Below are 24,345 nucleotides of genomic sequence, written 5' to 3'. Positions count from 1 at the left end.
AAATCCAATAAAAAGGTCACCCTTTTTCTACAATTTTATTAAAGATTTTTTAAAAAAGAAGACTAACATAAATAAGACAAAGACATGAAAGAGAAAGTAAAAGAATGCAAGAAATGAAAACAAGTAAAACAGAAAAAAGGAAAAAAGATAAGTAGCTTTTGATCCTCTTTATAGCCATTATTAATACAATTATAAATTAACCTCTTGCTGTATGGTTACAACATAACTCTTCTTTCTATAATCTATTCTGTCTAATCACAAAAGCCATAAATCATAAGTTCATTTTTTCTTGTTTCACAGAAAGAACTATATGAGGTTACAGCACATCCTTTATTAAATTGGGGTCTAGGAGTCCTACTGCCTTCTATAAGAGAAAATGAATCAATGCTATTGGTTCACCAAGGTCAACTGAAAATCAATGTAGGAAGAAATAGTTAATGTGGTCCATGAATTAAGTACAAGCTTATTTTATTGTTGTCTTCTCCTCCCCATTATACCTAGTACTACAATATAGAATATAAGCTGCCAGCTGCATTTCGACTAGCTAAGAACTCATATTGCTCAGCTTCTCCATTCCTACAAAGATAACAAAGCCAGAAGGGTGGTTTGGTGGACTGGTAACATGACCCATGGTTTCCTCTGGTCTGGCAAGTCATGTTGTACAGGTTTCAGAGTGCAATTAGATTAAAATGGTAGTACTAAGGGAACAATTAGAATAAAATATCACTTTTCCATCCTTACTTACCATTGGGCTACTGAAAGCTGTATGCTTTGAAAGAATACTTGCTCTCTTGGCTTCTACTCTGCTTCCTGTTCGTCTATGAGATTTTACGCTCTGGTTCCTATAGGGCACTTTGATGCTCTGATGGCTGCTAATACTATCCCGCTGAGACAATGTCACCACTTTAGGTGAGGTTTCCTCATCTTCTGAATCAGCTTCCTGGTACATAGCTAAACGCTTTGCTTTTTTTTTTTAATGTAAGAAAATGAATATAAAAATGAAAACATGGTTAAACAGGCAGCTATTAGATAAAAACCCATCAAGACTTTTAGCACAATCACCAAATAAGAAATAATATTCTAATTTGCAAAACATTTCAGAACGTAGAGCTTAAAAAGTTAGTAGACTTACTGTACTGAAATATTTTTTTACCTCAAGAACACAGTCCTAATCTTTCTTTCTTTCTTTCTTTCTTTCTTTCTTTCTTTCTCTCTCTTTCTTCTTTCTTTCTAGATCACTTTGTCTCAACAAAATATACCAAACTTTATTACCCTCTAAAATTTGCTACATTGCTAAAAATTGGTAACACATTTTTTCATGATGAAACAGCTTCCCAAATTATTTGTTAAAACTGTAGGAGATGTTAGCATAAATTGTACCCCCCAAAAAACCCAATAATTAAATAAAATATTAATTAAAATGAAAAGGCTGAAATAATACAATACTAAATCGTGTTAACTTTCAGGATGCTTGGATAGGACCTCTGGGCTGAGATCACCGAAAGATCATGGGATTTTGTGAGATCACAAGATTTTAGACGAATAGAATAGAATAGAATTTTTATTGGCCAAGTGTGATTGGACACACAAGGAATTTGTCTTGGTGCATATGCTCTCAACATACATAAAATAAAATATACATTTTAATATTTTAATATTTTGATATACCATCTTAACAGATTTATGAAATGGTGCCTGAAACATTGCTGAACATTGCATAAAAATACTTCCCTATCCATAAAAATAACCAAAAACCACTATCTCTTGCATTGTCATCTTGCATTGCCACCACAGTCTCTGTGCTTTTGAAAGTCCTTCTTGTCTACAAGCAAATTACCCTCCTCTTCACTAGATTATAACACTTTTATTGATAAAATGGATGTATGTGCATTCATATGTATCCAGATGTTACTAGTTTCCAGAAAGGTAACATTACAGTAGTTGCATATTTTACTAAGCAAAATGACAAAACAACAAAAAATTTCAACAAAACAAAAATAGAGGGATCTGGAGCCAGTGAGTACTTTGAACAATCATTAGAACCAATACATGGAGGATAAATGTCAGTGCATAGTTGTGAGTTTGCACTAGCGACTTAAGGATAATGCCAGTGGCTTAGAATAAGTTCCAATTTCATTCTGGCTGTTTATATATTTGTTTGTTTGTTAATAATATACATAGATATAACATTGTTTATATACATAAGATGGGTACTGATAAGAGGGAACATTAGGACAGGGATGGTAGGCATGCTGGTGCGCTTATGCACACCCCTTACTGACCTCTTAGGAATTGGGTGGGGTCAACAGTGGACAGTCTAAGGGTAAAATTTTGGGGTGTTGGTGATGAAATCACAGAGTCAGGCAGTGAGTTCCAAGCATTAACCGCTCTGTTGTTAAAATTACTATTTTCTGCAGTCAAGTATGGAGCGGTTTACTTTGATTTTGTATCTGTTGCGTGCTCGTATATTATTGTGGTTGAAGCTGAAGTAATTGTTGAGAGGAAGGACGTTGTAGCAGATAATTTTATGAGCAATGCTTAGGTTGTGCCGAAGATGACATAGTTCTAAGCTTTCTACGCCCAGGATTTCAAGTCTGGTTGCGTAGGGTATTCTGTTGCGAGTAGGGTTCTTCTACTAAAGTATCTCTAGTCTAGACACTTTCTAATGTATTTATGTCCGATATGAGATGTGGGTCCCAGACAGATGACCTATATTCAATGATTGGTCAGGCGAATGTTTTGTATGCTCTGGTTAGTAGTGTGATATTACTGGAGAAGAAACTATGTAACATTAGATTAACAACTCTTGAAGCCTTTCTGGCAACGTTGGTGCAGTGGGCTTTTGCACTTAGGTTATTTGATACGAATATTCCAAGACCTTTGACAGAGTGAAGGTCATCTGCAAGGTCTTGTTTATTCAACTTGCATTTGGTGTTCTGATTCTTTTTGCCAATGTGTAGGACATGGTGGTTATGGTGGTTATCACTAGTACGTGTAGTCTGATAATTCGTTTGACTTCAAGCAAGGAGATATTGTAGAGGTCATCAGCAGTGTTATAGCTAAAGAGTAGAATTTACCAGTCTAGCTTTGAGAGGTCGGCATCTATGAGTTCACAGTTGGCTTTTTTAAAGTTGTACTTGGATGTCTGTTAAAAAGCTGTTAAATTCCTTTTAAAAGTTATTTATTTATTCATTCATTCATTCATTCATTCATTCATTCATTCATTCATTCATTCATTCATTCATTGGATTTGTATATCGCCCCTCTCCGTGGACTTAGGGCGTAAGTAACAAGGCTTGTATAGAGCCCAGACATCAGTGACTCATCAGCCTACTGGCTATATGGATGAATGATCTGCTAAATCAATCAAGAATTCAATTTTAAAAGATTATGCAGTATATGATACAGAAAAATCTTACTCCATTATTGCACTTTGTCTTATAAAGTCCTGCCTGTAGTGTTAAAGAATAGCCATATTATTAGGCACAATGGGTAGCTAGGTCCAATCACGTGAACTAAATAATTGTTGGAAGACAATGTGTCCTTGAAGGTCAGACTGACCTTCAATTAGTCTACTGACCTAAGGTAAGATGGAAGCCACTAATGTTATTGATACCAAAGTAGGATTTTTGTGAATCATGAAGACAATATTTTCCACCCTGATTAAGTTCCTTTAAAAACAAATATTTAAAAATTGGGTCGATGATCCAGGCTTTGCAGTGAAGTGTTAGTGGAATCCTCTCGGTGGTGCTTTTTGTCCGAACAAGGGAGTTTATCCAGATGTACTGGGTTTTCTTGTTTTCTTTTCTAAGAAGAGATTGGACAACAATTTGTCTGAAATGTTATAGAGCAGTGTTGGTAAACCTTATCAGCACCAAGTGCTAAAATGGGAGCATGCGCATGTGTGCAAGAGGGGGGCAGAATGCCAGAAACCAGAAGAGCAGCTTCCCGGCATGCACCTGTGGGAGTGGCGGAAACCAGAAGTACACTGGTCTCCTTGTCTTCTGGTTTCTGGCGTGCATGTATGTACAAAGACCAGCACATGCATGATGGAACCTGTGCATGTGCCCATGGAACAGGCGACAGCTGGCATGCCCAGAGAGATGACTCTGCACGGCACGTGTGCCAAAGGTTCACCATCATGGGTATAAGATTTCCTGACAGAACAGGGGGTTAGACTAGAAGACCTCGAAGGTTCCTTCCAATTCTGTTATTATGAAACTTAAGATAGCACAATGTCTTAAGCATAATGGGATTTTATTACAGTTATAACACTATTAAGACCCTGCCATGGGATAAATTTGGGATATTGTTGAATTATAAACAAATTCAAGAAGCGAAGAATAGACTGGGGGTCTGATAGGCCTAAAATCAAGAGTTAACAGGAGGGTCATCTAAGGAGAGCTATTTATAGCAACAGATTATGCCAGGAATGGGAATATGCAGTTTAGTCAATGTTCCTGAATAACCATCATCAGCCAGTTTAGTCAAAAGTGAGGGATGCTTGAAGGTGTAGTTCACTTAAATCCAGACCAAACCAGATAACCATCACTGTTTCCAATTTTATGTCCATCGCAACTGCATAGGGAACTATCCTGATGAGTAATGAACACAAATATTTTCTGCATCATCCACATTTGTTTTATGATATTATACTGAAGGGAGAATGAATAATTTGGACATTACAGCATAACACAGATGGGTTTTAATTGAGCATCAAGTTATAATGACTAATTGAGTAAAATAATTAGTTATTTAATTCAGTACATAGTTTCCCCCATTTCCTGGCTCAATGTGACAAGGCTATTTCATTTGGAAATAGCTCATAAAACCTAGTGGAGCCCATGAGAAAAATGTCTTTGCAGTATACTTCTTCCTAAGCTAAGTGGTATCATCTTGCAGTTTTATTTGCATGTAATCAAGAAGAAAAATAAGTCTATAGAGATTATTGAAACTAAACAGTGCATAAGGAAAAGGTAGGAACTTGGTCAAATATTTTGCATACAGGATACTAAATTAAAATTAGCAATAAACAGGAAATGGTAGATTGTGGGTCAATATAAACTAAACACCTAATAGCTAGGAAAGCTATGAATAATTAGTTTGAAAAACATCACCAAACACTATTTAAAAAGTTCATTAGGGACTAAAATAGCCTCAAGTCTGCTGGTTATCTATTTTTGGATTGGCAAACTAAGTAGGCAGTGTTAAAAAAAATCTTCTGATCCCGACACTTGGAAATCTATTTTTGTCAATTATTGTGTAATTCAAAATGTTCCAGATAACATTTGTGTTAATTTCATTCATCTTGAGACATGCCAAAGTTTTATATTAATCTAATACAAGTTAGAACTTGGTAGCTAATTTTTTAATTGTTGGGTATAGGTAAGCCTAAAAATAATTGCATCTTATTTGCAGAAACAAGACCCATACTAGGCCATATTGTAGTTAAGATAAAGGAGGCTTTAGCATCAAAGCTGCCATTATTAACAAACATAAGATGATGGATTTGTACATCACACAGAATAATCTGTTTAACTATGTTGAATAATCTACTAGGGCTAGTTCACACACTGCAAACCCTGGGTATAAGCCACAATGTTTAGATTCACACACTGTGTAAAGCCCAACGAAATCCAATTCAAACCCATTCAGCATGACTTAACAATGTGTGGAAACCATTGTGTTGACCAATAATGTTATAGAATGATGGAATTAAAATAGCATGATTGAATGCTTCAATTCTTTCATTTGTTTGACTATCCTTATGGAGAACAACCAGGGCAGACAGAAGTCACAAGAGAAGTTAAAAGGGAAATAAATACTGCATATCAGGATTGGCTTTCAAGAACTTTACCTCAACCAGAAGCTAATAACTAACTAGAGTTAAAATCTCATCACCGGCTCAAGGTTGACTCAGCCTTCCATCCTTCCGAGGTGGGTAAAATGAGGACCCAGATTGTGTGGGCAATATGCTGGCTCTGTTAAAAAATGCTATTGCTAACATGTAAACCGCCCTGAGTCTAAGGAGAATAAATGAATAAATAAAATAAAGAGTTTCAAATCCAGGTGCTTTTCTGAGAATCAGAACTGAATTCAGGCCAGCTTATACTTAGGTTTTCATTTTACTAATTGGGAGAAAGCTATTTTGTCACTGTTAAGTAACAGTTCAATAATTTTAATGGTATATATTAAGGCAGAAATATACCAGTAAATACGTAGATGGATTCTGTTCACTACAGATATAAGAAACAAGAAAATTTTGAATGAAGAAATACAACGGCCATAATGGGTAAACTATTTCCTTTCCTATGTTGTGTTCTGATTAGTCTTTACATTTTTATAAATTCTTTATATTTTCTTATTTTATCATATGTAACTTGAACATTGGCTGACCATTTGCTCATGTGATTAACATGTATGCATGTTATCTTGTATGTTTTGGGGACCACCTTACCTCTATCCCTTATATACTAGAAGGAAAGCGTTGCTGTGGGAAATTTGTTTTAATTGTAGCTTTTCTTTATTTATGCTTTATTTCTTGATCTGCAAAGAGCCTACCTGAATTCAGGCCCCTTGCTACATTTGTCTGCCACAGAGGGAAAAGCTAATTAGCACATCTTGACTCTCCTTTTCATTATATAAAGGGAAGAAATTCTGATTATATTATAATTAAATTTTCCATGTTGATCTCTGTAATTAAGTAGACCAGGAAGAAAGAAAAGGCATGTAAGGTTTCCAGCTGCCTGACAAAATTTCCCAAATCATACAAAAAGCTGTACAATTGAAATGATTGAATACTGATTTCTTTATTACCAGCAATTTGACACAAGACTGAAAGGGCATAAAATGCAAATATGCATGAATATAATCAATATAAAGTTTGACACCAAGATTAATAACTATGCTGGAGTGCTTATCCTTGAGAGACAGTGTGGTTGTAGAAACATATGATTGTGTCTTTATCTGTGTGATCAAAGCCCTGCATCTTTGTGCTGTTGTTGACTAGTTAACTATGTCATTCTTCCTCTCTTATTATAAGCAACACATTTCACAATAAATAAACACTTCTTTTTAGGCATATAACCCTCCTAAAGAATTGTGTCATGTGAGATTGGTGACTGCATTCTCCCTTAACATTTAAAAACAGCCATCGCATTATTGTGATGGTGCTACAGTGTTGACTCAGAGCAGTGTCTTTGGAAGAAAACCCAGGCATAATACAGACATCTGTTTCCTTCGCTAACATTTTCAAAGAGTCTGTGGGATGGTTTGTTTTGGAAAAAGGAGGGAAGCAAATATTGCCAAGGCGGCCTTGTGTGTAACTTTCTGGTTTGTAACTTCGTAAACTAGAGATCACTTTCTCGAATCAACAATAACTAGTCTTTATGCAACATGACAGGACTTTTCCATTATGTAGCATAGTAGCCTTTTATAGACTGTACTGCTTGTGTCAAGATGAGCAGGCAATACAATACAGAATAATGATACTAGCTTTGAATCCTGGGAATTGCAGTCAAATATAGTGGTACCTCTACCTAAGAATGCCTCTACTTAAGAACTTTTCTAGATAAGAACTGGGTGTTCAAGATTTTTTTGCCTCTTCTTAAGAACCATTTTCTACTTAAGAACCCGAGCCTGGAAAAATTTCCCAGGAAATTTGAGAGCGGCAAGTTTCCTGCCATTCCCCCTTTAATGCTGGCCATCTCGGGCTGCCAGAGGAGCCTTTCGGTGGCGCTTAAGGAGGCTTTGGCAGTTCAAAGCGAACGAAGCATTTTCCTTTCTTTGGACGCTTAGAGAGGGAATAAACCTCTGCCAGCAGCCAGAGAAAAGAAATGCTCCCTTCACTCTGGGCAGCCCAGCGTTTTCCTTTCTCTGGGCGCTTGGAGAGTGAATACACCACTTTGCTGTGGTGACTCCCTCGCGCTGCCTCCCCCACCCGGTGCGAGATTGCGTCTCGGAAACAGAAAGGCGAAAGGAGGTGTTTCGCCCCGGCCAGATCAACTCGGCTTCAGCCAAATCAAGGAGTCACCACAGTGAAAGAAAGGTGCCAGCTACAAAGCAAGCGAGAGGAGAGGGGAGCCATTCAGCATGGGAAGGAAGAGGAAGCAGTCAAAGGAGCTGGGTTTCTCTCTCTGGCGCAGTGTATGGGAGGCACATGCTCCTCCTCACCGCCTCAGAGTCACCTCACCTTCTTCCTTTGGCAGCGACTGTCCTCCTCCTCCTCCCACCCAAATTCTGAGCTTTTATTTCTTTCCTAATGGGTTTGCACCCATTATTTGCTTTTACATTGATTCCTATGGGAAAAATAGCTTCTACTTACAAACTTTTCTACTTAAGAACCTGGTCACAGAATGAATTAAGTTTTTTTTAATTAATTTTTTTTAAATATATAAAAAATAATAAAATAATAAAAAAAAGAAAAAAAATAGAATTAAGTTCTTAAGTAGAGGTACCACTGTATATCTAAATAGCATCTGTTTGAGAAAGGCTGTTTTAGTACATAATAACCAGAAGGCTACTCAAAAGCAAGGTTGCCTCTAATTTGTGGTTGATCTTATTTTTATTTTTTTGTGCCTTTGAATCAATTTTTGACTCCTAGCAACTGTTAGTCACTGCCATTTTCTTTGCAAACCACTTTTTGGGAAGTGGTTTGCCATTGCTTCTTCCTCTGGCTGAAAGAGTGTGGGAATGGCCCAAGGCCACCCAGCTGGCTTTGTATCTAAAGTAGGTCTTGATCTCAACAGTTTCCCATCCTGATGTCTTAACCACTATACCAGTGGTTCCTAACCTTTTTTTGGCCATGCCCCACTTAAGCATCTCAAAAATTCTGAGGCCTCCCCCACCCATGAAATATAATTCTTATTACTGAAAAAGTGAATTACTCACACAGAGGACGCCTAAAAGGCCATTAAAAGGTCACAATTCAAAGTGTTGGTTATGACCTATAAAGCCCTTCATAGCACCGGACCAGATTATCTCAGGGACCGTCTTCTGCTGCACGAATCCCAGCGACCAGTTAGGTCCCATAGAGTGGGTCTTCTCCAGGTCCCGTCAACTAAACAATGCCGCTTGGCGGGACCCAGGGTAAGAGCCTTCTCTGTGGTGGCCCCGGCCCTCTGGAACCAACTCCCCCCAGAGATTAGAATTGCCCCTACCCTCCTTGCCTTTCGTAAGCTACTTAAAGCCCACCTCTGCCGCCAGGCATGGGGGAATTGAGATACCCTTTCCCCCTAGGCCTTTACAATTTTATGCATGGTATGTCTGTATGTATGTTTGGTTTTTTTATTATAATAGGTTTTAATTGTTTTTAGTATTGGATTATTGTTATACGCTGTCTTATTATTGCTGTTAGCCGCCCCGAGTCTCCGGAGAGGGGCGGCATACAAATCCAATAAATAAAATAAATAAATAAAATTAACTTAGGTTCCAATTGCCCCCTTAAAAATGAAATTGGAACCAGGGCACTACACCATATGTGCTTAGGCAACAACAAATTGGTACTTATTTATTTATTTACAAATGAAAACAAAGTGAACTCAATTTTTGGTGTACAGTAGTATGTTTTCTTAGAATAAAAAAAAATACCTCATGGATGAATGAGATATTTCAGAAATGATAGAAAGCCACCCAGTTTGCATTATAAGGCATTTAACCTGGGACATCACATTCTCTCTTCTTATACCACAAATATTTTTCTGAAACATCTGCCATCTATGGAAGGTGAGGTTGTTGCCAATGTCAATATTCTTTACCTTGACTTTTAATGTTCTTTGACTTCTCCCATACAGAAGGTTCTTTATTAAGAGCAAAAGGTTAAATTGCATTTTTCAAAACCACAAAATACCTATTGAATAAAGCTCATGAGGAGACTGCTTCTGCAGAACTGAATAGAGGACTGCTGTGGACATGCATGTGTTTATATGTGTTAATAGGGAGGGATATTAACTTTGGCTTGGATTCTCAAAGATTTAGGAAAGCTCATGGAAAGAGTATTCCTGTCCTTATTCACCCCTAAAACCAGTGATAGAAAAAAAGGCAGGGTGGTGAAATCTTGAGAACTAACAGGGATAAGAAGAATCTCTCAGAAATTTGTGTTTGTTTGCTTGCCTGTTTGCTTGATTTATAAAGCTGCCTTTGAGTGGCAAACACAAGATTAAGAACAAGACATAAAATTAATAATAATGTAAGCATAAACATAATGGTTTATGATAAATGGTCAAAGCAATGGAAACTGCAGTTTAATGTTTCCAAATGTAAAATAATGCACTTGGGGAAAAGGATTCCTCAATCTGAGTATTGTATTGGCAGTTCTGTGTTAGCAAAAACTTCAGAAGAGAAGGATTTAGGGGTAGTGATTTCTGACAGTTTCAAAATGGGTGAGCAGTGTGGTCGGGCGGTAGGAAAAGCAAGTAGGATGATTGGCTGCATAGCTAGAGGTATAACAAGCAGGAAGAGGGAGATTGTGATCCCCTTATATAGAGCGCTGGTGAGACCACATTTGGAATACTGTGTTTAGTTCTGGAGACCTCACCTACGAAAAGATATTGACAAAATTGAACGGGTCCAAAGATGGGCTGCAAGAATGGTGGAAGGTCTTAAGCATAAAACATATCAGGAAAGACTTAATGAACTCAATCTGTATAGTCTGGAGGACAGAAGGGAAAGGGGGGACATGATCGAAACATTTCAATATGTTAAAGGGTTAAATAAAGTTCAGGAAGGAAGGGTTTTTAATAGAAAAGTGAACACAAGAACAAGGGGGCACAATCTGAAGTTAGTTGGGGGAAAGATCAAAAGCAACGTGAGGAAATATTATTTTACTGAAAGAGTAGTAGATTCTTGGAACAAACTTCCAGCAGACGTGATTGGTAAATCCACAGTAACTGAATTTAAACATGCCTGGGATAAACATATATCCATTGTAAGATAAAATACAGGAAATAGTATAAGGGCAGACTAGATGGACCATGAGGTCTTTTTCTGCCGTCAGCCTTCTATGTTTCTATGTTTCTATAGTGACACAACATCATCCCAGGACAATCTAATGCAATCCTAAACCTATAACAAGTCACAATGATGGGCTTACCCACCCATCAAATACCATGCCTATATTGAATCAGGCAGAAGTCTGCTTGTACCTTTTTGAAATACTATCTCATTTTTGGAATTGAGGAATTGTTCAGCCCTCTTTGCTTATACAACAGTTGTGGCAAATTTCCCTCAAGTCTCCTTGATACTCTCTAGGGCCTAAGGAAACATCCAGGTCTTTAAAGAGCTTTGAAATGCAAGTAGGTCTGGGCCAAAAGAAGTACATAGGGCCTATGATATAAGCTTAGAAAGGATGCTGTAAGACTGATGCAAGGGTCAGTCCTGAATGAATTTTTTTATTGGATTAGTTATATGCTAGTTATATGATGACAACACCTTATTAAAACATTTGTTGATATTTAATTGGAGGTAAGATTGAGCGGTGTCATGTCAAACTGTTTGGAAATAAGCTGTGAAATAATTAACATTAGATTTTTAAGGGGCAATTTCATTGCTGATTTAGCCTCCTGTAAAATGGAGCAGGCAAGTCTTCACAGAAAGCCCAAACAGATTTTATTTTGTTTTGTTAGGCCTTGAAACTATTTTTACCAATATTAGAACCCTGCACAACTATAAAATAAACCCAAGACTATTTTTGGTGGTGCATTCGTTTCTTTTTCTTGGTCACATTAATTAAGATCCAAAATAGATAAATTGAAACATCTGGAATCAACAAATATTCCCAAATAAGAGGAAAATATGGCATAAAGTTATGTCCTACTCATTCTGCTAATATTAGAGCATCACTCTGCCTGAATCAGCATCTACATCAACAGTGATGTGGCCCACAGCTATTAAAGCTATTACTAGTTTAGTGCAACATGTGAACCCTTTAGGTCAGCAGTGTTACATTCTTTTTGACAATGTTGGTGTCGACCGTTAGAAACCACATATTTTTTTCCAGAAGAAACTATCCCTAACTTGGTTCTACAGGCCTTCCAATAATATACCCAACTGCTGCTGTAACTTTGTCTATCTATCTTGGTGTTGTCCATAATTTTATTCTTTTCCCTAGCACTTCTCCCAGAAACATAGAAGCTAGGTATTTGCATAATATGTCTGAAAGGATAATCTGTGTTTGGCCATTCATGCCTCAAGTAAGAACCTTGGATTGAACTATTTGATGATCAATTTGTTTGTTTTCTTGGCTATTCATGGTATTCACAGGCATCTTTTTCAACACCATTTACATTTACATTTCCTAACCCATGTAGTTTAAGTACTAAGCACATTTTCCTCCTTAATATTTTAAACTTCAGATTTTGGTTCCCGACCAAAGTGCATTTCAAATTGAAGATAACCATAAAACTCATCAACCTCCTCTTCTTCTGCATTGGGATTTGGAACATAAATTTGGATAATTGTCATGTTAAAGGGATGCTTCTAAATCATTGCATTGTAACCAAAGCAATGTTCTTGCTTCACCCTTAATGATAAAATAGGCGTTGATTGCTTACCTGAACGCCTCTTCTCGTACGGTGAGCGGGTACAGCAGTCACATGGGTTGCTCATGTCCAATCCGGTGGAACTGAGCCTAGTGTTAAAAAAGCTTGCTGGATCCGCCCCTTCCCCAGAATTCGCGAATCCGTAGACTAGGCTCAGATGTGAAGCTCTTTAGTGTTCAACTCTCATTGTTAGAGGAAAGAAAGGTTATAGAAGGTATAGAAGACACATACAAGGGCGGGAAGTGACTGCTGTACCCGCTCACCGTACGAGAAGAGGCGTTCAGGTAAGCAATCAACGCCTATTCTCCGTACTGAAGGAGCGGGTCCAGCAGTCACATGGGACATACCCAATAGATTGGTCCCTAGGGTGGGATTAGATTGCTATCGTGAGAGATAACGGATTGGAGTACCCTTCTGCCGAAGGCAGCATCCGCTGAGGCGTAAGAATCAATCTTGTAGTGCCTGATGAAGGAATTTGGCGAGGCCCAAGTGGCTGCTTTGCAGACCTCCTCCAACGGAGCTTGAGTCGCCCAAGCGGCCGAAGTGGCTGCGCTCCTGGTGGAATGCGCTGTGATGTTCTTTGGAACTGAGAGGGAGGCCGACTCGTAGGCCTTAGAGATAGTCCCTCTGATCCAACGGCCTATCACTGTTGAAGACACTTTGGCACCCATGACTCTGGGGTGATAGGCTACAAAAAGTGCTTCCGACCTCCGAAAGGGTCCTGTGCGTTGGATATAGATCCTCAGCGCTCTAATGAGGTCCAGGGTGTGCCATCTAATTGCCAAAGGATGGTCCCGTTGGAGGCAGAAAGAAGGTAAGACAATATCTTGGGTTCTGTGGAACATGGAACTGACCTTAGGTAAGAAGGTGGGGTCCAGTCGTAAGACTACCTTGTCCTGATGGAATTGGCAGAGGTCCTGCCTGATTGAAAGGGCTGCCAACTCCGAAATGCATCGGGCAGAGGTAATTGCCACCAGGAATGCTACCTTAAAGGATAGGTACCTGAGGGACGCAGATTTTAGGGGTTCGTAGGGTGCCTGCGTGAGGGAATGGAGAACCCGTGGCAAATCCCAGGAAGGATATCTGTGGACCTTAGAAGGTCTGAGGTTGGCTATACCTTTGAGGAATTCCTGAACTTCTGGGAAGGAACGGAGAGGCTGTCTGCGGGGCCCTGCTAGGACAGAGGAAATGGCCGCCAGATGACGACGGAGAGTACTGGTGGAAAGGCCTTGATGGAAACCTTGCATAAGGAAGGATATGATCCTGTGTATGGGAATGCACAGGGGAGAAAGACCTTCCTGTAGACACCACTGGTGAAACTTGGACCATGTATGGTCGTAGATTCGATTGGTCGAACCTCTTCTGGCCTTTAAGATGACCTCCACTGTGTCGGGGTCGTGTCCACGCAGTTCTAAGTCTCTCCTGATAACAGCCAGGCGGTGAGGTGGAACCACTCCGGGTCTGGATGGAATGAGGCCCCCTGCCGTAGCATATCCCCCGAAACGGGGAGTCGCCAGGGGTCCTGGACGGACAGCTGTTGGAGATCCGCGAACCAGGGCCGGCGGGGCCAATGAGGGGCGATTAGGATTACTCGGGCCCTCTCGATGAGGACCTTGTGAATCACGTCCGGAAGAATTGGAATTGGAGGGAATGCATACAGGAGTCCTGGAGGCCAGGGGCTCCTGAGGGCATTGGTTGCTTCTGCTCCCGGGGATGGAAACCTGGAGAAGAATCGAGGGACTTGGGCATTCGCTTCGGTCGCAAAGAGATCCAGCACTGGTAGGCCGAATCTGAGGCTGATTTGATGGAACAGATCTTGATGGAGATTCCACTCTCCTGGGTCTATCGTTGCTCGAGAGAGCCAATCCGCCTGGACGTTGAGGCTCCCCGAGATGTGATCGGCTAGGAGCGACTGAAGGTGTTTTTCTGCCCAAAGGCCTAACTTGAGGGCCTCCCTCATGAGAGCCTTGGATCTCGTGCCCCCCTGTCTGCAGATGTGGCTTTTTGTGGCTATGTTGTTGGTGAGAATGAGAACGTGCCGGTTGGGGATGCGAGGCTTGAACTGTTTTAGAGCCAGGGATACGGCTCTTAATTCTAGCCAATTGATTGGCCTGGAAGCTTCCTCCGGTGACCACGTGCCCTGGGCTATCATCCCCTGGGCATGGGCGCCCCATCCTGATAGGCTGGCATCTGTGGTGATGACGAATTGGTCCGGGCACCTGAAAGGGGATCCTTTGTCCATGGCCGGAGACATCCACCACCTGAGAGATCTGCGGACCATCGATGGAATGGCAATGCGACGACTTGAGTTGCTGAGCCCCGACCTCTGAAAGGGTAATAGAAGCCACTGTAGTTCCCTGGCATGGAGACGAGCCCAGGGAATGATGCCTATGCACGACACCATTTTACCCAAAAGGGAGGACAAGGTGACTATGGAGACTGATTGCAGGGGTAAAATGCGAGAAATCAACTCCCCTATATTATGTTTCCTCTCAGGGGAGAGGAAAACTTGGGAGGATTCTGAATTAATGATAGATCCCAGATGCAATATGGAAGTAGAAGGCTGAAGGTGGCTTTTGTCAAAGTTAATGGAAAAGCCATGGGTCTGTAAAACTGACATGGTGACAGAAAGGTTTACCTTTACTTCCTCTAGAGAATTTCCATGAACTAAAATGTCATCTAAATAACATAAAATGTGGATGGGCTTGGCCCGGATATAGGCCGCCAAGGACCCCAAAAGCTTTGTGAAGACTCTAGGGGCCGAGGAGAGACCAAATGGCATAGCCCTATACTGGAAATGTCTGCCCTGGAAGGAGAAACGTAAGAATTTTCTGTGGCATTTGGCAATGGGGATATGGAGGTAGGCCTCAGTGAGGTCTAAGGAAGCCATGAAGTCCCCCGGATGAATAGCGGCTAAGATAGATGACAGGGAATGCATCTTGAACTTTCTATATTTGATGAATAAGTTCAGCCTTTTGAGGTCCAGGATAGCTCTCCACCCTCCGGAGGTCTTAGGGACCATAAAGAGGATGGAGTAAAAACCCCGGCCTCTCTGACCGGAGGGGACCGGCTGGATGGCTCTAATGGATAATAAATGGGAGATGGCTTCCTCCATCCGGGTATGAGCAGAGGGAGTACTGGGAGAAGGACAGGAAATAAAACGTTTAGGGGGAGAAGAAATAAACTCTAAAAGGAGACCTTTTTGAACTGTATCAATGACCCAGGGGTCCTTGGAAGATTGGCGCCAGCTAGAGGAGAAGTAAGCCAGGCGCCCCCCTATGGGGACCGAAGGGGGATTACCATCTGGGCTTTTTAGAAGCCCTGTTAGAGGACGCTCCTCTCTGGTAGCGGTATCCCTTACCCCTGGAGTTCCTACCTTGGGAACGAAAACGAGGGGAGTACTGACCTGGATTCCTCTGGTAAGTGGGCGCCTGATCTTGTTGGCGCCCCGGGCGACGAAAGGACTGCGTTTTGGTGGTCTTTTTGGTAGTCGGGCCCAATACTTTTTTCTTGTCCGTGGTTTCAGTTAGGAGTGGATCTAGGAGATCTCCAAATAGGAGGTCGCGTTTTAATGGACCTAAAGCTAACTGCCACTTCTGACGTACTCCTGCCTGCCATGGGCGAAGCCAGAGGAGTCTTCTGGCCGTTGTGGAGGCCGCAATGGACTTGGCTGCGAATCTGGTGGATTGCAGTGTGGCATCAGCCACGTATTGGGCGGCCGCAAATACCTTGTTGAAGTCCTGTTGACCTCTTAAGTCATCGGGAGGAATATGTTGTTGAAGTTGACGAAGCCATAGGAGCATGGCTCTAGAAAAAAAGGAAGCAGATGCGGAGCTTTTAATAGCCCAGGAATCTGCGGTGAACCCTCTCTTGAGCATCTGTTCAATCCTCTTGTCCTCTGGGCGGAGAACCTCTTCTGCTTCGCCTGGAACTGCAGCCGCAGAGTGTAGGGTTTTGACCGGTTCATCAGGCTTAGGGCAGGATAAGAGATCTTCGTAAGAGGGGGATAATTTATACAATCTTTTGTCTTTGGTGGTGGGTTAAGCCCCGATGCTGGAAACTCCCACTGCTTAAGCAAAGCATCTTTAAACAATTTTGGCATAGGGATTACCTCGTTATCCTCCTGTTCCTCTGTGAAGTAGGGTAAGTTCTCCTCCGGAGAGTCAGTGGATGTAGTGGCCTGCTTCTCTTGTGCCGCTAGCCCTGTGGAAACTCTAGCCTTGAGAAGGAGAGATTTGAACAATTGAGAGGGAAAAATAGTAACTGGAGAAGGAACCTTGATTTGGGATTCCTCATCGTCCGAGAGGCCTTGACATGGATCCTCATCCTCTTCCATATCCTGATCATAATCATCCTGAGAAGAATCTGATTCTTCCTGAATAGGAGCTCTGACCGCTGGAGGAGAATTCAGGGGACGGAGGGGACGAGGAGGAGGAAGAGGTAAAGAGGGCACATTGATGGCAGAGAGCTTGGCATCAATGGCCTTGGACAACACAGAGAAAATAGATTGGAACTCTGGAGGGAGACTAGAAATATCAGCAGGAGTGGCAGAAGAATCTCTGATGGCCTGAGAGGTTCCTGGCTGGGAAGAGTCTTCAACGATATCTGGTTCCTCTGGACCTAAGCCCCATAGATTAGGTTGGGGTCTGTCTAGGTTTGGCTCATCCAGAGATAACACAGTGACACCAGAGAGAGGCAGGATAGGAGCCTCTGGGGGGTCAAGACTGCTGAGCACTTGGGCCTGCACTTTCAAGCGTTTAGCAGATTTATCATGAATTTTTTGTAGGGCTTGGTCCCTTCTCTTCTCAGCCTTGGTGGTTCTGGTCAAGGGGCGGGCTATGGTAGAAGAGGGGGCCGAGGCCTGGGGGATACTGGTTATCTCATCACCTGTAGGCCTGGCCTCTCTGGGACCCTGAGTGGTGCCTCTCTTGGGAAAGGAAGCCATAGTCTGACAATCTACAGAAGACAAGGCTTGAGCCAAAAGAAATCTGATTTTTAGGGGGGAGAAGAATTCCAAGCTTTCCCAAGAGGAGTGGGATCCTGCTCCTAGGCCTCGGAGCTGCTGCGACTTGAGAGCAATCTGGGCAAACCCAGAGTTCGTGTTCCCAAATACAGCGTGGCCAGCCTCCCTAAACTTCAATTAAAGTAACCAAGGCACCCTGGTTGGAGGTCTGGCCGGTGGAGAATTAAGCCTGAGCGTCTCAAAGCCCACTCCAAGGATCCAGGCGGCGGACTGAAGCACCAACGGCCGGCAGGAGGCCAACACGAGGTACTAAATTACCGGGCGCGAAGGCCTTCGCGCCAAAAACGAAACCGTTCCGTAAAAGTTTTAAAAGAAACGGCCGACTAAGTCCAGGAGACTGAGAGGGAAGCGTCTCACACCGCGGGAGGTAAAGCCCTTTAAAGGTAATAAATAGATAAATAGACTTGCCTAATGACCTCCAGGCCGAAGGATTGTAAATAACCCAAAACGGCAGCAGGAATAGCCAGCGGCGAGAGGAGCCGCGGGAGGCTAAACCGCTACTTCTCCCCTGAGAGAAAAGCCGAGCCGCAGATGGCTGGCGTTAATTAGCAAGTCCCGAAATTCAATAGAAAGGATTTCTTACTGTTTGGAAGGATAGAACGAAGGGAAGGTGTTAGTGATGAACGAGCTATTCACAAAGATTCCGCTGGATGCGAGAACTGAGCGAATTCTGGGGAAGGGGCGGATCCAGCAAGCTTTTTTAACACTAGGCTCAGTTCCACCGGATTGGACATGAGCAACCCATGTGACTGCTGGACCCGCTCCTTCAGTACGGAGAAATGCCATTCCTTGTTTGCTTTTTGTTAAGGGGTGGGCATAACCCTTGAGTTATCAAGGACATGCACAGAGGAACATGTGGAACTCCAGGAGATATGAGTAATTATTCAGTCATATAAAATAGATACCTATATTAAAGTTTATAAAATAGTGTTTACATTTAGAAATATCACAGTCAAGTTAAACAGTCCGGCCATTCACATTCAAATTAGTCAATAGCTCTTAAAACAATAATAATATTACAAGCCTGTCTTTGTCTTACATATCAGACATATATTACAGCTTGCAAATACATTAAATTACCGTCGAACACACAGAGCTTACTACATCAGTCACAGTGAATCAGCAGAAAGAAAAGAGTGAGCAGAAAGAGAATCATGCTTTCTGGCTCCCTCTTATGGCAATTTGCAGCACTACCTCTTAAAGCTATAGTACTTCAATACATACAAGCATCCATTGTTAGCTTGTTTATATATTGCAAACCCAACTGTTTTTTACATAGTACTAACACTTTCCATAACCTTAGTAGTAAACAGCATGATCTTCTGATTAAAAATGTTCAGTTCCAATTTATCTCAGTTCATTGATGCCTACAATGTGTAGTTGATTCATTTTTCATTGTGTTTGAGTTTTCTCATGTTCATGTTGATTACATTCCACGTTACCACTATTATTCTCTGTTTATACTTTATTTTATTATTGTCATTGTATGTATAACCATACAACTAGGTTCACATAATGTCCAAAGACCAGGCCTAATACATAACAACCCCCAAAACATGTCCCACCTACCACAAATTCCACACCCTGAATCACCCAAACACCACAGACCAAATTTTTCTTTTCCTGCATGGCAACATCAGCAACATGACTTCTCAAAGACTTCTAGGCGTCATAAACATATTAGCACACTGAAAAATCCTTGAGTAGCTGTCCTAGTGTCATATGATTTGAGGGGCCCATTGTCTGACTCTATATAATCATCATATATTTTCTTGTTAATAGTAGTTTAGTATTGCCTTCTTCTATGTAGCATGAAATTAATTCTTTGCTATTGTCACTAAAGAGATCTTCCACTTTCAGCATTTTCCTATCACTACTACCAATTATAACTGCTTGTTTCTTTATCTGGGCAGTTGAGAAACTTTCACAGTTTTACAGAACTAGGTACTCTGGGCATGTACTCCCAAAATGTTTTACACAATTCTTCCAGGAAGAGCCTACACAGCAGGAAATGAAGAGGGTGGTTGAGTGGGTGGTATGTGTCTTATGTTCTTAGATTATTATTGTTTACTTTCCAAACGTTCAATAAAAGTGTCCTGTCCATCATCTATTACCTCAGGTCCTTTTAGCTAAAGAAGTCACATATGAAAACTATAATTTTATATATGAAAAGTAGGAAAACTGCCCTCAAGCAAACAAAGACTGAGACTTACCTTTCAAATCATTTGCATGTGCTGTTTTCAGACTGGGCTTTATTTTTATAAACTATTTTCTTAAAACCGTCTTTACAATTTTCCATGCTGAAAAAATGTCTTTACAATTTACCATGCTGATTGTTTACACATCTAAAACTATGCACTTGATTTTTATGATGAATACAAGTCCATGCATGTTAAATTAAATGAAAAGTTATTACACCTACCATTAGCATCATGGGAATATTCTATGCCAGAAACTGTACACCTCCGGAAAACCATTTTATTCTCAGTGAGGGTTCCAGTCTTGTCAGAAAATATATATTGAATCTGTCCTAAATCTTCTGTGATATTCAAAGCTCGACACTGCAGCTGAAAGTCAGTCTCTTCATCAAATAAATCCTTATCTTGATGAATAAAATAAACTTGGCATATTTTAACAATTTCAATGGAGACATATAAGGAAATTGGAATGAGAACCTGGAACGCATAAAATAGAGAGTCATTAACAGAGGAAACAACCAAGGTGGCAGAAAAGATGCATAATTGAATCAACTGGTTATGAATAGTGCAGTATCGTACTGTACCTTTTTTGGAACTTATATATTCTGACTTAAAGCCAGCATTGTAAAGTTATTAGAGTGTCTGCAAAGGTTTACTGTGACAGATTAGGAAAGCATATGGAGCAGCTGCAGAGATGATATCCATAATTAGGTCTGGTGGTATTATTATCAAAAGCTTCAAAAGAAGTAAATACTTTCAGGGTAATAAGATGAGCTTGAAAGAAGCTAGGAAAAGAAGGAAAAGATTGTAGGGGTGGAGGGAGGGGGAGGGAGGAAAGAGAGATTGCAGTCAGAATCATGCCAGCATAAAAGAGCTTTCAAAAGAAAACAACATTAATTAATAGTCCTAACATTTTGTCCATAAGCATGACACGTTTTCAAATGAGCTTTCCAGCACAACGTGAAACGAGGAACATAGTGTGGGTCTATGTGCAAAAGAAATTGTCTCAACAGTTGCTTTTGTGGAAATGAGCAACATGTTCTGTAATCACTAAGCAAAGTGTTATATTTTCCCCAGATATTTTTTAGTAGTTTTTCACTTACTTTCTGAAACCTCATAAAAACCTTGATTCACAACAGAATATTACTTTCCTTCTACGATATGTTTGAAGGGTCTACACAGGATTCTCTTCTCCAAATTACAATAACCCTGCGAAATAAAGTAGGCCCAGGATATTTTTGGGGAAAGTTCAGGACCTTTTACTGGTGTCAAATTCCCAGCTCAGCAAGGACCAGGAAAACTATGGTGGCTAGTAAAGTAATCAGAAATGGATGAAATTCCAGCTAATGCCTTTGCTAGCCACAGATAGTCTTTGAGCACCCTGTGTCTTTAACAGCCCATGCATGTCAACCACTTGGCTCCGTATGTATGTATGTATGTATGTATGTATGTATGTATGTATGTATGTATGTATGTATGTATGTATGTATTTGGACTTATATGCCGCCCAACTCCCAAACGACTCTTGTTTAAGCTTAATAATCTATTCAAAGTGCAGAGATTTGTAGTTTCTGCAAGACAATTATAACTACTGTACTATAATTCTGCAATATGTACTGCTATAAATTGAAAGTTAATGTGACTTGACCAATAATTGATTAAACATGTAAATTATTCTGGAACCAACTGATTCCATTGCATTCAACTCTTCAGCTTCAAAAGTCAATTGATAGGGATGCCTGGAACAGGACAGGTTAGGCAGCCCCAGATTAACAATGTCAAATTTACAGACAACTTGTACTTACGATTAGACAGCTACAAAAAGCTTTTTACATTAAATAATTGAGATAAAACAGTGGTTCAAAATAATGAATGCACACTACTTTGTGAAGTTCATGAAAACACTTTAATTGGCTTGAATGTTATCCACCATTTTAAAGTGAAAAATGTTGTGGTTAAACTATGTTGAGTGTGTAATTTTGTATTTTTCTTTTACTTATCCCTGTGTAACCATGCCTCTGAAACATAAATCCAATGCAAGTGCTGATGATGCATGAAAGAAAAGGAAAATAATTATGAAAATAAAGTGGAAATAATAAAGCAATCAGAGCAGCAGCAATAGCATTTGAGAAAGAAATCTTGGACCGAAAAAGTTCAGAACTGAAAAAGATTTTGAGCTGAAGCCTTTCATCTAATTGAAACAGGGATGGTAAAGAGGTTCACTGAAATGTACTTCACTTACCAAGGGCCCCAGCTATTCCAAGGCCATTTATGACCTCCCTTGATGCCTATCTCAAGAAAATGTAAAATTTATGCTATATACTGAGACAAACAATTGACTAATTGATGCTAAATAAGAAATGTATGTACCTGTTCCTAATTACCTACAAACTCAATTTAAAGACAGACTTAGGAACAGACCCTAACCCAGGACCACCTGTAATCAAACAATGCTAAGATACCTTTATCTCCCATGCAAGTTTCAGCTCTTAATACAAGCGGGTGGCCTTTGAGGATATTCATTGGCTGGAATCAAAGGCCATCAGTTTCTTTCATGAATTGTAAGTACTGTTTTGATTGTGTACAGGCTAAAAAAAGCTATAATAGACAATTATACTGTAGCTGACTGTAAATCTGCAGGTCAGTGGTTCAAATCTCATCGCCGGCTCAAGATTGACTCAGCCTTCCATCCTTCCAAGGTGGGTAAAAGGAGGACCTGGATTGAGGGGGCAATATGCTGGTTCTATTAAAAAGTGCTATTGCTAACATCTTGTAAGCCACCCTGAGTCTAAGGAGAAGGGTGGCATAAAAATCAAATCAGATCAGATCAGATCAAATCAAATCAAATCCCATATTTCCACAACACCTTTATTCTTAGAAAAAGTACGGTAAGCCTGAACATTTGGTAAGGATGAAAAATAATACTTTAAGAAAGATTGGGAATATTTTGTCATTGTTACTAGATAAAGAAATTTGTGGGTTTTGGTAGCATCTGACAGCAGTTTACATGATAGTTGATCTATAATTGTTCAATTTTTTTAATGGTTACCTAGGATATATATTTCTGCACCATTTTTGTTGCTAACTTTAGGTTTACATTGATATATTACCACATTGGCTTTTTTATGGCCTCTGAAATTCATTACACAGCTGAAATTTAGAAGAACATCTAGTGGAGATATAGATATGTCATTTCTACTTAAAATCATATGGCCAACATACTTAAAAGATGGAGGTTCCACTTTTGTTACAAATAAGATAAAAAGACTGCTGATGGTTAACTGATTGGCTTGCTAAGCATTATTGTCAAAATGTGAGCTGGTCATTTAAATTGAAAATTGTCAAAAGTTGGGAAGACTCTCTCAATGGAAGAATGGACAGTTATTTTTAAGGAAGGAAAAGATACTCCTGGCCAATTCCCAAATTTTATGGAATCTAGCTAAAATCATATAATCTTACAGATGGAGCTTATCCATTTTAAGTCTTGCTATCTTGAAATTTAATTTGAAGCAAATATGTGCCTTTTCATTCAACAGCTATGCAGTAATGCATATTCCAGAGTTAAGTGCAATCTTCAGTACCAACTGTTCAGAGGGATTCCTGTCCCAAACAGTTCTTTATTGATCATTTTTTATTTAAATGTGTTGCTTAAGAATCACAACTATTATTTCCCTATGCTACAGTATCTGATAATTATCGCTACTTATCTTGCACCATTTGGTCATAGTTGGGTATTGCAACTCTGAACAGCTGCTGATAAAGCAAGAAAAACCAAAGTTTTAGCATTTTAATAAAAATCAGAAAAATATTGTAAGTGGCAATAGACAAAAGTTCTTTTGAATAAGTGAGATTTTTAAGTACTGTACTATGGTGCCATCAAAGAATTGTGGCCATTGTCTCTAGATTCTACTGAAGAAGAAGTGACCAATGTTTCTTTACTGCTTTAAAGGTTTTTGAAGAAAAAATGCTATTGTTGTAGCTGCTTATTGTGCCTGTTCATAACAAAGAACTAAAGGAAATCCATTTTCTCAAATGCCTATCACTCTTTTGAATGTAATCACCAAGCTTTATGTCAGATGCTTGGACCAGATATTACAGAACAGGCTGAACTGTGGGGAGACCCCCCCCCAATCCAGGTGGATCTCATTTTTGTGTTGTACAATCCAATAAACACAATTTTTGCAATAACATAAAATTAAAATTCATTTTTATATGGTCTTCCTTGATTTTAAAACTGTATTTAATTTGATATCTTGAACTTTATTATGGAGGGGGAAAAACCCACAAAACACTACTGTCAATAGGCATCTGATGTTTTTAACCATTGCTCCAAGTGAGACCCCCCAGAGTGCTCAAAAAGAGTGTGCCGATTGCAAAAGAGGTGCATTTTAGCCTGGCTTTGTCCATATTCTATATTAGTGATATTGTAGGAGCCTTAGAATGCTTGGAAGCCCATGTTCCTAAAATTGCCAGTGCACGATGTCTCTACTCCTTTATGCCAAAGACGTCATCTCTTATACCTTGATTGAAGAGCATTGAAGGCTATTACTCACTTCTGTGAGTTCCAAAAATTGATCATAAACTGCCA

The 24,345-nt window shown here is 40.1% G+C and overlaps 1 protein-coding gene across 1 annotated transcript in view; it reads right to left on the bottom strand.

Moving 5' to 3' along the window:
- Window positions 1–24,345, bottom strand: part of ATP10A (ATPase phospholipid transporting 10A (putative)) — a 208,385-nt gene that overhangs the window by 54,683 nt on the left and 129,357 nt on the right. Inside the window, exons 7-8 of the mRNA XM_070750946.1 lie at window positions 19,982–20,234; window positions 746–963 (exon numbers count right to left, since the gene is read on the bottom strand). Coding sequence (XP_070607047.1) covers window positions 746–963; window positions 19,982–20,234 — 471 coding nt within the window. The remainder of the gene's footprint in view (window positions 1–745; window positions 964–19,981; window positions 20,235–24,345) is intronic.

This window comes from Erythrolamprus reginae, chromosome 4 (assembly GCF_031021105.1).
Source record: "Erythrolamprus reginae isolate rEryReg1 chromosome 4, rEryReg1.hap1, whole genome shotgun sequence".
Classification (NCBI taxonomy): domain Eukaryota; kingdom Metazoa; phylum Chordata; class Lepidosauria; order Squamata; family Dipsadidae; genus Erythrolamprus; species Erythrolamprus reginae.
Note: the sequence above shows the minus strand (reverse complement) of the source record. Positions and strands in the feature narration are given on the sequence as shown.